Here is a 12,317-nt window from a genome sequence, read left to right as displayed (position 1 = left end):
ACTAGTTTTGTAATATTGACTAATACTGTAATTGTGATTTTGTCTACGAATACATGAGGAAATCCATATAATGTCCAGTGGGGTACATTGTGGTTGTCTACACCCATGCATTTCTAGTTATTGCTGTGGTGCATCGAGGAGACGTTTAAAATACTTCAATCCCAAATAATTACTTTTTATTGACATAAAGTAATAGAGCCTTTTAGGGACATGTCAGTAGAATATGTACTGACTTTTAATGTCAGCATTGTACGGCATCATGTATTTTAGCATTAGTAGGGGTGTCACAAGATCTTGCGAGATTAAAATGTGACAAGATTTCTCATTAAGGATGACAATAAGTGAATTCATGACACAATAAGTGAAAATGAACTTGATCATTTTTCCAGCCTCAATATATTACCATGTGGTCTGTTTTCCTCGTCTCCCGCCTCCAAACAGGCAGGAAGAGGTTTCACTCTGTGCATTGGCTTGAGCAATTGGTGCGTTTGTTCTACAGAACAACGGCGTGAACGGAGTGAGCCCTTTTGCCAGTCACACAGTTTGTCTTGGTGTGGCCGGTACCCGACACACAGAGTGCAGAAGATTGTAACGTAGCAGAAATAAAATTAGTAGATGCAATATTTTGGCATGTTTTGACATTGTACTTTTCCTAAAAGTAATGTTAAAAATCTCATCTAGTCTCTCAGACCCAATCTCGTGTATGTCTTGTGACACCCCTAATAATTAGTATGTTTTGACTCTGATTTAATGTATTTTCCACGACAGTGTTAACAGCAACATCAGCTGCTCAGGTCACAAGTGTGTTTTAAAGCTGTTGTTGCAGACAAGTTTAATGTCTTATTGAAAAGTTGTCAAAATGCAACTCAATTCTCATTTCTCAATACAATTTGCTTTACAGGTGTCTCACATCCAGTATTATGAAGTCAGACAGGTTGCATAATTTGGAGTTCAACTAAAAACTTGCTTGAAAAGCTGGCGTTCAAGCCATCATCATGTGAGACGTCAGCTCAGTGAGTACCTAAAACATGAATTCCACAAGCGTGTTTAATTTGTTTGGGTTTTATTTGACGTGGCAGAAGTGTACCATAAAGGGCAGAGGAAAAGTGTGATGTTAACCATAGAAATGGAATTGTAGGTTAAGCACAACACACAGAAGGCTCTGGCTACTCAGTACAGCGGTGCCTTCGTTGACGTCATTAATCCGTTTCAGAAGGTCCGACTCAAACCAAAACAGACTCTAACCAAAGCAAATTTCCCTTTATAAAATAATGTAAATCCAATTAAGCCGTTTCAGACATCCAAACATTTTATAAACAGTAATTATAGTTTTAAGTACAGAAAATTATGCAAAAATAATTACAAATGACGAATGGACAACTCAAAATTTAACATCGCTTTTACCATGTTTTGTTGGAAAAGACGCCACAAAACCATCTTTATTCTGCTGCAACCACAATTTTTAAAAATGTAAAATGATGTTTTTCCTGCCGCGTTGATAGACTGTTACGCGGGAACTGGAGTTGTGTATGCATGTATGTGTGTGCACCACAGCAAATGACACAGCCGCCTCTGAAACGACGACGGTCTTCTCTTTAAGCCATAAAATACGGAGGTCTTGCACCCTTCTCTCGGTACGGTCCATCGGCTTTCTCCTTTGAGCGGTCCGTGTATTTTGTTATGTCGTGCATCTGTCTCTGGCGCAGCCGATCTGATATAAACAAATACTGTTGCTGTAAAATGGCGCCGCTGCGGCCCACAATGCATTGCACGATCACGTGCAAGTATCACAAGATTTTATCTTTGGCGCATGATCCAAGATGGTGGCCTAAACAAACCTGGACGCTACACAAGCGGGCGAACGCAATCCAAGGCAACATTTGAACAAAAATGCAAAACGCACTAATGGCGGCAGACGTTAACCGAGGTACTGCTGTGCTATGTAACGTAGCAATATGAGCAATTAGCCATCACCAAGCTTTCTCAATTACACCAATTAATTTAAAAGGCCACTAGGTGGCAGCATTGCTCTTCCCGTCTATGTTAAAATACCTGCAATGGATTGATAGACTTTACATTATTTCGCATTGGAACAAAAAAACTTCTCCTAAAATGACAACAACTTGGAAGCCAACCATGTTGGTCCTTGGGGGGACCACTTTGTTGTTTTTCTCCTGTGTGTAGGTGTTCTAAATGAGAGACGAGCACCATCAATAATTCAGATTCCAAGATCATTGTTGTGAATAATTTATTAATAGAAGCAATGCATTTGTACTTATAAATTAATATTTATACAAGTCATTGTCAGGCATACGTGTACATTAAACAGTAACGTAAAATAATACATTTCCCCAGATTTTCTTCCAGCTCTCACACTGGAACATTTCATGTGCATAAATGCCCCTTCACTTCATCCTCAAGTCATCTTTTGCGATGTAACAAAATAGTGTATTGCTTTATTTTAGTCAGCTGTAACCCTGTCTTTTCACTGCAGTTGTGAGAGAAGATTGGAGCAGTCCCTGTTGATGTCCAATTCTTCCACTATTTCAATCAGCCTCTCTACTTTATCTGAGGGAATAACGGCACCTGCATTATTCCTGAACTTCTTTCTCAGGCTCTCTAGGGTCAGTGGTTTGCGCCAGTGACCATAAAAGGTGTCGCAGCGGCCCTTTAGGATGTCCCCCCCGACAAGTTCTATCTGGACTTCACCATACATCTGGTTGAAATTGGCTGGGTTGTCATGGGGGTGCTCCACACGGACCCGACTAAGCAGCTGAAGGAGCTCAGGACGCGCCATGGCAGCAGGGGTGAAGGACTCCACGGTCACTTCACCATCCAGGAGGGCACTACAAGCGTTGAACTGGAAGGAATGCCGGGCCTGGTGGTCCGACTCTGGGAAAGGCCTGTTGATGTATTTTGATAGGGGAACTCGGAGCAGGATTTCCTGAATCTGAGCTGGAGACACAGTGCCAGGACCTAAGCCCACAAGATGCTTGTGGACTGAGGCTGCAGCATCTGCCACCCAGTGCATTCCAAGATGTGCAGGGAAGCGCTTGAAAGCCATATCCTGCTCTTCTAGCAAGAACACATGGCCATCGTTGTCATTAGGTGACTCCAAATGCTGTGGCACGTAGTCTTTGTAGAAAGCATTGAAACCAGCGACTCCTTCAACAGCGTCCAGGACTAGCTGACTTGCCTCAAGTCCCTGGGAAGCCAGTATAGCAGCTTCCAACCCCAAACGGGAGGCATTGCCGATGTGGATGGGTTTGGACTGAGTGGCAGCGTTAGCCATTGGGGCTCCTGATAGAGAAGCAGCAATGGCTAAGGCATGACTGCACTGGGATGGACTCAGCAACAAGAGGCAAGCACAGGCTGCTGCACTTCCCATGGTGCCCACGACGCTGGGAGGGTGAAACCTGGTGAGAATGCACACAAATACAGTTTACATTTCTAGCAGAGACCCCCGTTGTGTATATACACGACAGGGGTCACAGCATCCATTTTGCACTCATTTTGACAAAGGAAACGATTAAATAGCAGGGAAGACACAAACGTTAACAATAACATTAGGGAGAATTAGAGAGCCTTTTATTTATTTTGTTGTTAATTAAATTCTATGTTGTTTTCTGATGGTGTTTTAGGGCCAAGGTGAAAAGAAAGAAAAAATGATACCATTAGAGTAATGGTGTAATATTTTGAGAATTAAATTAATCTTTTTTAAAACGCTCTTAATTTGAGGAAAATAATGTTTTAATGTTATGGTAATAGTCACAATTTTAGAAGAAAACATATTTCAAATGTACACACTATCACTATCACCAGTCTTGTAACACTGGGCTTATTTTACTTAAAAAATAAAACAATTCAAAATGCATTTATTGTATTTGTCAAATGTTATATATTGTTCCATTTTTAAAATGCCATTTTATTTGGGAGACACTAAACAGTGCTTGTAAGGACTGGAAAATATCAAGCCTGTGTCTTCGGACTTGACTTTGAGACTTATTTGAGACTTGCAAAACACTAACTTGCTCCCACCTCTGGTTTTCATGCCGGATGACTTTCCCTCTACCGTGCTGTACGAATGTTTAACAGATATTTTGATATATTTTCACAAATGTTTAATGATATTAATAAATGGCAAGTGTCAACTTTAATATGACACATTTGTTAAAAATGTTTCTTGAAACTATTTATTGTTTCTTTTTAGTGTGGCCCTACTACTCCTTTGTAACGTTCTATTAAGAACCCTGAGAAATAAATTCATCAAATAGTGTCAATGTAACAGTAGAGGAAGAGAACCGTACATTCTGCAATATTATTGACTTGATCAGTTTTGACCCAGGCTCCTATGCACTCACCTCTTGGGGATGTTATGGGCCTCATTAGAGAACCTCATCAGACGGCCCTGGATCTCAATGCCAACATTAAAAGCCAGCAGGAAGTCCAGGCCACTGGGTTTGCTGCTGGCAGGCATCATGTCGCTGAGAGCCAGCACAGCAGGAAGCACCGCTCCTGAGGGATGGGTGGCAGGGTGCCAAGTATCATCAAAGTCCATGGAGTGAGTCTGTATCAAAGTGGGGGAAAAAAAAAATCAAGTAACATTTTAATCCCTAGTGCTCTGTGGGACATTTTATTGAGATCCATTTTTAAAAGACTGGGAAATCTTATAGTAAACGTTGCTCCTGATGATTTATTAAGAGAGGATGCCAAACAGTATTTGCAGGCTTAATTGTTGGAAATTTCGAGTTAAGTGAGGTCATTCAGGGTTTGTCAACAACACCTTATGTAAGACTGTTCCTTGAATGAATGTCAACATTTCTAATGTAGTTTGTACATTAAGGCCTCACAGCTTGTCTGCTGTTTGTACTGTTCCAGCTGTTCGTGCTCACCGCCACTCCGTTGACAAAAGCCGCCAGTGTTGGCGAGAGCTTGGTGCCCTTGCGTCCGTAGACTGAGCTGACATCATGACTGGCGTACATGAGCTGTGGAGGGAAAAGGTGGAGGCAGGTAAACACTTGGAGTCATCGTTCGCACACACACCCGACCCACTAAAGACCTTAAAATGTCTCATCACTCATCAGGTACTGAATATGTTTCTTTGTAAGACATTCACTGAAGGTCGTTTATGATGACAAATAATGCAATAACCAGAGATTTTCCCCTTCACATCTGTCCTCATGCTGCCTTATTTTAGATAAGACATTAATTACATTTTTTCATCTGTTTTAATATTCCCACAAGCTCACCTGGCAGTGCTGCAGTGCAAGTTCAAACACTTCTGTTGTGCTGCCAAGGAGGCCAACTCCAATACTGTCCAGCACCATCCTCTTACTGCGCTGAAGGACCACAGAGGACAAGTGCTGAGGCTTTACTTCACTGATGAACTTTCCAAAACTGGCCGTGACTGTGTCCTCAGGGGTGTGGCACTTCAAGACTTGATGGGTAAAGAGTGGTAAGAGAAGTGTAATGGGGAAAAATTAGGGAGAAGGCTTCAGACAAATTGGCAAAGATTTGTTGCATTAACCGTACCTTCCACTGCAGACTTGTGCAGTCCTCTGACGGTCCAGATTGGTCTGGCGGCTTTCTGTAGAGATGCATATACTTGGTAGTCTGCCTTGAATTGAAATAGTCTGCCCTTGCTAATTACAGTAACCTCTTTTGAAAGACAGAGGTGGGAAAGAGTTCCTAGTCTGAGGAGAGGGTGCTACAACAGGTCAGTGTAATCTCTGTCCCACATGCAATCACATCATTTCATACTAAATATTGACACAAATTAAACATTATTTTGGAATTACACAGATATATAGTGTTAAAAATATATATTTTTAAGTGTACCTGTAAAATGGAGCTCATGGCTTCAAACTGGTCCAAGTTTCTTTACTTCTTGACGCTGATGGGATGCTGACGCTGGTCAAGTGGCGTAGGGACCAGCCTTATATAGTCAAGGTGGAACAATGACGAGATGAAGGTGGAACAAGGAAGGTTTTGCATTTTCCACCAGACATTGTCAGGTGAGAGGAAGGACTTTCTAAACAAAGTGAGTGTGTGTGTGTGTGTGTGTGTGTGTGTGTGTCATCATTGTTTCTTTCAATCAACATTCTTTAGAAGTAGAGGTGGGACTCTATTTTGCCACATGATGTCATCTATCAAGTTTCACAATAAAAATTATGGTCATGTCGGGAATTCTCGTCAACCCCTCCCACCTGCAGGAAGGTGTATTTATTATCCATGCTCAGGGGAAAGTCAACATTTCATAGCAGCATCTTCATCAGGTAGGACCTTATTTACCCTTAAATTCTATGAGGAAAACAATTGTATGTTATCTTTTGATGACAACATAATAAAGTGTAATGTTTCACAGGGCAAAATGCGTTATTATTTGACAGGTTCTCAAAAACTGTACTAGTGTGTACTAGTATACCCGCTCCTCTAATAGTGTACTCCTAAATCATAACTTTGAAAAGAAAAGCAGCACTCATACATTTGTGCTAGTTTAATTGTGGTATTTGTTCAAGCTGTCATGTAAAGTGTGTGTATAATGTATGTGTACCATCGATCGTTTGGTGCAGTATAAAAATGTTGAGTTGTCCTTATGAGTTATACCTTAGGGCAGGAATGTTTCAGATTTATCTAATGATCTGAACATAGTTGAACTCTATTCAGCCAGAGGCTTTCACTGTCAGAAATGTGTTGTAAAATAAGCCAAGAGACTATTAAAGTCTTGTCTTTTTTTCCCCTTTAAGAAAATGATAATCTGGTACAAGTTAAGCACAATAAGTGAGCAAACTATAAGTAATTTCTCCTGACAGAAGAGCAATTTCAATGGCAGATTACTATCACTGCCCTGCTCCACTGAAAGACTAAGCAGATCATTCCTCCCCCACGCCATTGGGCTTTTAACACAACAGAGATCTATCTATCTATCTATCTATCTATCTATCTATCTATCTATCTATCTATCTATCTATCTATCTATCTATCTATCTATCTATCTAGACATGTTGATTTGTGCAAGTGTAAACGTGATGTACTTCAATGCAACTTTATTAAACATGTTTAAAGTAAAGTGAGAACTTAGGTGATGGTAATGGCAAGGAATTATATCTAAGCTGCTTACATATAATTCAGCCTTTGATAAATAATTTGCCACCACCAAACCATCTAAATGAGACGTACAGTGGTTTGTGTCACAGTTTATAATATGAAGTACATGAACTGAGGTATGCATGAATTACTGTTTATTCTTTCAGTGCAAGTGATATCAGCGTCGAACACAGAAGCCATGACCACAATAGATGGCTTTCCAGCCAGTTTCTACAGCGAGCCAGGAGTTTTAGGAATGTTATCAAATGGAATCAGTGCGTTCCTCGTACTTCTACAGAACTTTGGTACCGCGCACACTCGAATACCTCCACAGGGCGTGGAAAACATACTTGCTGGTAATATGTGCTTTATTTGGAAATATCATAGATAGTAATGTGCATAGCAAACTGGCTTGACCAATGCAAATTGATCTTATTTCTTTAGGCGTCCATCTTATCCTGATTGGTGGTATCTGCCAACTGGTGGCAGGCCTGCTTTCCTTCAGAAAATACGACCATCTCAGTGCCACTGCTTTTGTTGGATATGCTGCTCTTTGGGGGAGTTTTGGTGCCACCCGAATCTACTTTGGTGCTTTGTCCAGGACAATAACAACCAACGTGACAATGTTGAATTCAACCACAGAAATCCCAGTCTGCTATTTATGTCTGTCCCTAAGGGAGTCTGCTATTGCTGGCCTTGTTCCCTATATCCTATTATCATTTCTCCTTGCCTTTTGTTCAGCCACAGTCAACTACATCATGCCTTTTGTTTTTGGTGCCATAACAGCCACTTTAATTTTTGAAGCAGCAGCTCTGGTGTCAGGTTCATGGGCTCTTGTGGTATCCGGGGTTCTTGAATTGCTCATCCTGATGTTCGCCATCTACGGTTCAGCGGCACTGCTCGTTAAAGGTCTGACTCAACGTCTCGCCCTCAAAGGCTTCGGGACTCCTCTCTTTAATGTCCTTCTGCTTGGTACTGCCACTTCAGCCAATAACCAGAGCCCTAGCACAGAGAAGAAGAAAAACACAAAGTACGCAGAACCCATGGCCTTGGGTTATTTCTGTGACACAGTCGCACCATTCATCTTTGCATTTTACAGCTTCGGGTTCATGACATCTTTCGGTTTGGGAGTTGCTTGGGTGTCAATCAATTCAGCTGCCCAGCTCTTCTCCAGCTACTACTCCCATCTACGCCAAGATGGCTACCACACGACAAAGTTTGGTTTTCATGCCACGTATTGGCTCATCAAGGCTTGGGAGGAGTTTGTAGCATCTACTCTGATTGTGGAGGACACCAGCATCATCTCAGGGAGGTACCCGATGGTAGGAAACTGGTTCTTTGTGGTGGCAGCCCTGGTGCTTTGCTGTGGAAGCCTGAACATGGATACCCTGGAACTGGCCCATAATATACTTTTCCTCCTCCTCACAATCTCCACAATCCCCCAGATCCCTCTTAATGACTATTACATATTCTTTGGGGTCGCTTGTTCCATCTTCACCGCAGCCTCCCTGTACGGGACCTTCACACGGCTAATCAACACAATTGCAGAGAAGGTGCTCATCCCTGTTGGACCACAGCCCATCTCTACTGCCCGGCTAAAGAGAGTTTTCAACTGGAGCAGGTCTAGGGAACCAAAACAAGAGTTAACTGCCCAAACAAACCAGGCTTCAGACTCCCTGTTTTACCTGTTAAATGGAGTTGCAGCTCTGTCTGCTCTCCATGCAAACGTAAACAGCACCAATCCTTCATTCCTCCATCTGACTATACCTTGGGTCCTCATCTCTGGCGCAATCATCCAAGCTTATGTCAGTCGACTTAAAGTCACTGGAGCAAGCCAGTTTGGCTCTGTCATCTCGTCTATCTATGCAGCATTATGGGCAACGTGGACCTGGTTTAGATTTGCAGGTATAGCATGTTGTTTCTAACAATGATACTCATATTTTTGGTCCAAAATTCTGATCCTAACTTTTGAATTTCTAGGTCAGCAACTTCAACTTTCCAATGGGGTTGCTTATGATTTCACAGCAGGAGCCATTGCTTTCCTGGTTATCAATGCTTTCCTCATTTTTAGTGGTAAGATTACCAAAGGATCATCCTTGGAAAATGATCATTGCTTCTTGAAGCAAATTGCAATTCACACTGTTGTTTATGTCAGCTGCATACAGGAACTTGGTCTTGGTGTTCCTCACGGCAACCATGGAGGTGATACTTGTTTGTTTTCTACTTTCAACTCTTCAGCGACTGCCTTACCAACTAGAAAGTGAGAAAATAAACCTTCAAACACTTGTAGTAGCAATACTGTCAATTGTAATCAATGCTTTGCTTCTTTATAGTGGCCATGCTTGCAATCTTTTCCATCATTTGTCTATATGGAGCTCTGGCATCATTGCTAAATGGCATCTTCTCCCAGAGACTACTACCATTGGGTCCTCCTTTGTTAAAGGTAACCAGTCAGGATTTGAAATCAAGTGTTGTGTTGTTATAATTTTATGTGTTTAAGGAATATGTCTGTGGTTTCTTTTAGGAGCAAGTGAAGCAGGAGAGTGAACCGGAGCTACCTTGCCCCTTGGCAAACTCCAGACTCACCTCTGGGCTTCTGAAAATTGCCGGCATACTGGAAAATGGGGGTGTATGTGGTATTCCCACAGACACAGTGTACGCTTTGGCCGCATCCTGCAAGAATCCACAGGCTATTGAGAAAATCTATAATATTAAGGTACAAATTCAAAATAATTAATTTAAATTTCATTAGTCAAACCTTATCTATGCTTTTTCTGACCGTTTAGGACAGACCAGCAGAGAAGCCCATTTGTATTTGCATCTCTAGTGTGACACAGCTGGTGGAAGCCAAACCTCCCTTCAGTCCTCTACTCTGGGAGTTCATGCGGAATGTGTATCCTGGAGGTATTAGCTGCATCGTCAGCAAAGGCGATTGGCTCTTCAGATTGGGTATACCACAGGTTTTCTGCCTCGCTATCAACAAAATAATTACTCGCATATTAAAAGTCTGTGTTGTGCAGGGGTGGGACCAGCTTACGACAGAGTGGGCACCCGGGACAGCATCATGATCCGAGTCCCCGACCACACTGTGACCCGCCACCTGTGTGATATCACCGGACCCCTCGCTATTACCTCAGCCAACCCCAGCGGAGAAGCAGACAGCACCCACCACAGCATGGTCATCGAGTAAGCTCTACTGCATGATGTCAACGTATTCAATAAGGTCACATTCTGACCCACCGGTGTTGCGTTTGCTCTCAGCCGACTGGGCCACAAGATTCAAGGTGTGCTGTGTGACGGGGAGACGAATGAAGTCGTCGCGTCAACTGTGGTCAACTGCCTCAATATTGATGAAGGTACAATGCCGATTCTTCTCACATAAACATCCTGTTGAACATCATGCCCATTTGAACTCTAACCTGCTCTTCTCCATCCACAGGCACCATCTCGATTCTCAGGGAAGGATGTGTCCCTGCAGTTAAAGTCAGAGAGATTTTCGACAGAGTGAAAAGTACAATGGCCTGATTGTTAGCTACCCACTTCATCTTCTTCGTAGAGAATGTTCTTCTATTTGTCTATCTCAGGGTTGAACAACGTGATTGTCTTGTATTTAAAGAAAACCAGCAGCGTGCTATTCAGGTACAGTGTATGGGTTGCTCAGAAAATGTTACGGAAACAATTAACCTCAGAAAAGATTGCATATATTTTTACTTATGGCAGTTGTACGCTTTGTTAGGAGTATCATTGTGATTGTAAGTTTAATGTAAATAGTTTGTTTTTCTAGATCAACTGAAATCACACTCCTCCGAACACATTCCTTGTCTATGTGCTGTATGTCTATGCATGTGTAAATAAACACTACATGTCACCAATACATCGTTGTCTCCAGTAGATTACTTTAAGTGCAAAATTATGACATACAGTTCTGCAATAATAACATGAATTAAATAAGAAGAGATACTTAAAGTTTCAGCAATTTATTAATATAGTAACATTTTATTGCTGTCAATTGATTGAAACATTTCTCTAGTTGAACGTGATGAATCACGTTCTATTTAACGTATGTGTGTGTATGTCCATACTGTATATTAGATTTATTTTTATTCCATCTTTTTTTACAAAAAATCCCAACGGTAAGACGCCGCCAGCAAGGCAGACAGAGGAGGACGGTATCCATGTTTGAGCTTCAACAATCTGTGAGGACAATGGTGCAGCACAACGCCAGCAGGCATTCGCCTCCAAGATGCACTATTGGGCACATTAGTCAGTTTTTACAAATACCCTGTAACTCTGCCCTTGTCCGACATAATAGATACTATATATCACACACAATGTAACATGAAGGAGTGGGACCACTGAACTCTACTACTGGCATGGCCCCGATCGCTTGCTGCGCATTGGAGGCCTGAAGCCACCGGAAGTATAGAAGTCGCCATGTCGTTTCACCCAAAACAAGAAAGCATAACAACTAAGAGGAGTTCGAGATGCCGTCTTGTGCTGCTTTTAATTGCACAAATCGTGATACTCGTGAAAATCGCGAGAAGGGACTTACATTTTACAGGTAGGTAAATGCTTATAAATAATAAAAATAGTTTAAAAAATAGATACTTGAAATCTTCTAAAAGCAATGGGTAGCAAATATGCGGAGAGACAGGTGGATTTCTGCAGCCAGATCGCAACTCTGTTCAAGTCATTTCACCGAGGAGAACTTCGACAGGACCGGCCAGAGTGTTAGATTACGACAAAATGCAGTTCCAACAATATTTGACTTTCCTGATCATCTTCTAAAGGTATGCGTTGCATTTAACTTTGATACTACGTAGATCCTTTTCATAACAAATACCTTGTGAACCCTGAAGTGGAGTTGTTATGCATTGTAATTTCACACCATAGAGGTAGGAAAAACCTTAAACTGGAGGGAAATTTTGAGATTTGGGTCTAGTAAATTTACTCTGTTTCAATGGAATTTTTGTTAATTCGTGTTAATTTTTATACCTAACCATAATAAATGTAGTGAATGAAGATACATGTACTGTATGTGTATGCGTGGGTGCTTTTTTGGGTGAAGCAAGATGGCCGACCAATGGCTTCATGCGGTCAGCCGTGACGCCCCTTCCAGTAGTATAGAGTTCAGTGAGTGGGACAGGAGGTCACAAACTTTAGCAACACTAGCATAGCTGTGTGAGCTGTAGTGCTAACATTACAATCACATTTTAACACCAACATTATGC

The 12,317-nt window shown here is 41.7% G+C and overlaps 2 protein-coding genes across 6 annotated transcripts; one reads left to right on the top strand and one right to left on the bottom strand.

The window, feature by feature from the left end:
- The first annotated feature begins 78 nt into the window (after positions 1–78).
- On the top strand, positions 79–10,898 carry si:ch211-153b23.3 (uncharacterized). 5 transcript variants are annotated; one of them, XM_054792394.1, is made up of 14 exons: positions 79–1,013; positions 2,495–3,419; positions 4,879–5,010; positions 5,245–5,445; positions 7,254–7,442; positions 7,531–8,991; positions 9,067–9,159; positions 9,242–9,346; positions 9,420–9,529; positions 9,611–9,802; positions 9,873–10,035; positions 10,107–10,272; positions 10,348–10,442; positions 10,526–10,898. In XM_054792394.1, exons 3-14 carry the CDS (start codon positions 4,968–4,970, stop codon positions 10,609–10,611), a joined length of 2,904 nt encoding a protein of 967 aa, XP_054648369.1. In that variant the 5' UTR covers positions 79–1,013; positions 2,495–3,419; positions 4,879–4,967; the 3' UTR covers positions 10,612–10,898. The 5 variants fall into 5 exon arrangements, with proteins under 5 accessions (XP_054648369.1, XP_054648370.1, XP_054648371.1 ...); XM_054792395.1 differs by lacking the exon at positions 79–1,013 and having other exon boundaries at positions 1,037–3,419; XM_054792396.1 differs by lacking the exons at positions 79–1,013; positions 2,495–3,419 and having other exon boundaries at positions 4,645–5,010.
- irg1l (immunoresponsive gene 1, like) lies at positions 2,486–4,558 on the bottom strand. Its single transcript, XM_054791408.1, has 2 exons — positions 4,362–4,558; positions 2,486–3,416 (listed from the first exon to the last, which is right to left on the bottom strand). The coding sequence occupies exons 1-2, from the start codon at positions 4,556–4,558 to the stop codon at positions 2,486–2,488; spliced, it is 1,128 nt and encodes a 375-aa protein (XP_054647383.1).
- Positions 10,899–12,317: the final 1,419 nt, after the last annotated feature.

The sequence above is a fragment of the Dunckerocampus dactyliophorus genome, chromosome 11 (genome assembly GCF_027744805.1).
Source record: "Dunckerocampus dactyliophorus isolate RoL2022-P2 chromosome 11, RoL_Ddac_1.1, whole genome shotgun sequence".
Lineage (NCBI taxonomy): Eukaryota > Metazoa > Chordata > Actinopteri > Syngnathiformes > Syngnathidae > Dunckerocampus > Dunckerocampus dactyliophorus.
The sequence above is the reverse complement of the archived record's forward strand: the minus strand, read 5'-3'. Positions and strand labels throughout refer to the sequence as shown.